Source organism: Microtus ochrogaster, assembly GCF_000317375.1.
Source record: "Microtus ochrogaster isolate Prairie Vole_2 chromosome 14 unlocalized genomic scaffold, MicOch1.0 chr14_random_1, whole genome shotgun sequence".
NCBI classification, from domain to species: Eukaryota; Metazoa; Chordata; class Mammalia; order Rodentia; family Cricetidae; genus Microtus; species Microtus ochrogaster.
The window spans coordinates 19214448-19217354 of record NW_004949096.1 but is presented as its reverse complement, the minus strand read 5'-3'; the positions used below and the strand labels follow the sequence as shown (position 1 = coordinate 19217354).

Genomic DNA, 2907 nt, shown 5'->3' with positions numbered 1-2907 from the left:
AAAAAAATTTTTAAAAATAAATAAATAAAATAAAATTGTTGTTATTTATAACATTTAAATTTTTATATTTGATTTTATGAACACGTACAAATATACAAATTGGAATGCATATTGTTAACTTCACAATGACAGCAAAATAGGAGTGGTAAAATAGAAGAAGATTAAGATGCACATTGATTCCTCTTCCCTCCATTGATAATTTCTTTATGATACCTAAATCAAGTAATTCCCACTGTGGGAAGAAGTACTCATTTTGAAATTCCGTATGGTATTTCTAAAAACAAGGTCGTGCCCTCCACCTTTTTTTTTTTTTTTTAAGGTGTCTCTGTATCCCTTGCTGTACTGGAACTGATCACGCCCAGGCTGGCTTCACACTCATGGTGATCCTCTTGCCTCAGTTTCCTGAGTAATAAAATTATATTAAGATTATCTTTATGAGCCACCATGCTTAGCTGAAATGATTAATCTGTCTTTTGAGTTGTTACCTGACTTATAATAATTTATGAACGTATTTTTGTCAATCTTCAGATTAAGATTTTATATTTATAGTATTTTATTTTATTTTCTCCATATTTTATATGTTCCTGATTTTGTTGGGGGTCCTTTATTGTAGCACGAATAATAAAAACCCAGAGACAGGTATGGGGTTTGACATGAAGATCAGAAAAGCTAAGCAGCAAAGCCACTAATGAAGTCTTACCTCGGGGCTGGAGAGATGGCTCAGTGGTTAAGAGCATTTGTTCTTCCAAAGGAAGAGTGGGGGGGGCGGGGAATGGAGTTGCCATATAATACTGGTTTTGAGATTGAGCAATATAATAATGATATCAATGCCTATGAGGCATGTATAGACATAGATTTGAATCCACACTTTTACTAACTGGTGACCTAGAGCAAATTTACCTCTATTTCGTTTTTGAGATTTCCAAAATTAAGCTAATAATACCTACTTCATTAAATTCTGATGAAAATTAAGTTTAAAAAGCATTACAAATTGTCTCCAAAATTGTGGGACCTAACATGTTTTTAATAAACATTAATCTTTTAATTTTTTACTCCTTAGGAAATATAAGTGCCAACTATTGGTATGGTATGAGTGTTGTCTATTAGAGGTTGTTTGGTGCAGAGTCTCAAGAATGAAGCATTCTGCTTATGGAATTAAGGGACTAGGTAAAATTCAAAGCAGTTGCTTCTACTGGGAAAATGACTGGAAAACTAAAGAAGGATTTGTGGGCGCTTTAAAGTAAAACAGCAGTTTAACACCAACTTAGGCAATTTACTATGTATGTATGGCAAACTGTTACCAGGAAGGAGCCCAGTCATTACACAGTTTTGCTGAATTGATGCATACCTATGAATTTAAATAAGTGTTAGGTTTGGGGGTTTTAGGAAAGAAGTAATATAAACTGCTGAAGGACAGTCTTCTAGGAGAAATGAAAGGAAAACTCAATTACTAATGTGATTAAATGGTTGCTGCAAGGCCCAAAACTCCATTATAGGAATGGTTACAATGGGGTTTGCAATTTAGAGTCCTCATGGACTTGCTAGTACCTACAGCAGTTTCTACTGATGCTTCCTTGGTTTAAATAGTACAGAGATAGGGCTGAAGAGATGGCTCAGCGGTTAAGAGCACTGGCTGCTCTTCCAGAGGTTCTGAGTTCAATTCCCAGCAACCACATGGTGGCTCACAGCCATCTGTAATGAGATCTGACCCCCTTTTCTGGCGTGCGGGCATGCATGGAGGCAGAATGTTGTATACATAAGAAATAAATAAATAAATCTTTAAAAAAAAATGCTACAGAGATATTACTTTGTTTCTTTCAGAAATGTTTGTGTGGTTTTCCTATTCCAAAGTAATGACAGTAGACTTCCAGCTACATCCCCAGTCAGTGTGTGTGTGTGTGTGTCTCTCTCTTCCCTTTCTCTTCTTTCCCTTCCCTTCTCTTTCCTTTCTTTCCCTTTCCTTCCCTCCCCTCCCTTCCCCTCCTCTCTTCTCTTCTCTTCTCTTCTCTTCTCTTCTCTTCTCTTCTCTTCTCTTCTCTTCTTCTCTCCCTTCCTTTTCCCTTCAAAAAAAAGAAAACAAAACAAAAAATATTACTACATAGTGGAGACTTATAAATTTATTATTATCAAAGATTAAATTTTCGTCTTTTGTAAGAAATAAAAATGATTATCAGCTGATAATTGTTGGCATAGTATCTTTCAAGAATTATTTTGAGAATACATTTCATTTCTAGTACCCGTTTACAGGTTATGACTATTTTCTTTTTACCTTTACAGGTTGTTGGAAAGGACACCAACGTCATGTTGGTAGCTTTGGCAGCAAAATGTCTTACTGGCCTGGCTGTTGGACTGAGGAAGAAATTTGGACAATATGCAGGACATGTAAGTAACATTCCTTTTAGATATAAATTTGCAAAGTTACCAAAAATTGTAAGCTAGTTTAATTTATATTTTAAAACAGCTTTTGGTAGAGATCTTTATATATTGGACAAGGTAAGCTTCTCACTGCATTTTATATCTCTTCAGTGTAACTCATATAGAAATCAGACATTTGGCCTATAGTACTTAAGTTAAAATAAAATTGTAAAACTATAGGATTGTGCATTATAACTCACTAGGCCTGTCTCTGCCTCCCCTAGTTAGAGGAACATCATAGCATGTGTAAGGGCCTAGGTTGTCTTTCCAGCCACTCTGACTCAAGGGACAACAAGTTTTTAATAACCCAAATCACAATGAAAATGAGAGTAGGGAAAGTAAAGCTGTAAGTAAAGGTAATGCATGAAATGTGTTTCATAGTTTTTTCCTATTTAAAAATCCTGGCATTAGCCGGGCGATGGTGGCGCACGCTTTTAATCCCAGCACTCGGGAGGCAGAGGCAGGCGGATCTCTGTGAGTTCGAGACCAGCC

General features: G+C 35.9%; 1 protein-coding gene across 3 annotated transcripts in view; it reads left to right on the top strand.

Annotated features, from left to right (window-relative positions):
* Positions 1–2907, top strand: part of Ckap5 (cytoskeleton associated protein 5) — a 97114-nt gene that overhangs the window by 43806 nt on the left and 50401 nt on the right. For all 3 annotated transcript variants that reach the window (XM_026787679.1, XM_005364158.2, XM_026787680.1), the window contains exon 9: positions 2278–2382. In XM_026787679.1, the coding sequence (XP_026643480.1) occupies positions 2278–2382 (105 nt within the window). The remainder of the gene's footprint in view (positions 1–2277; positions 2383–2907) is intronic.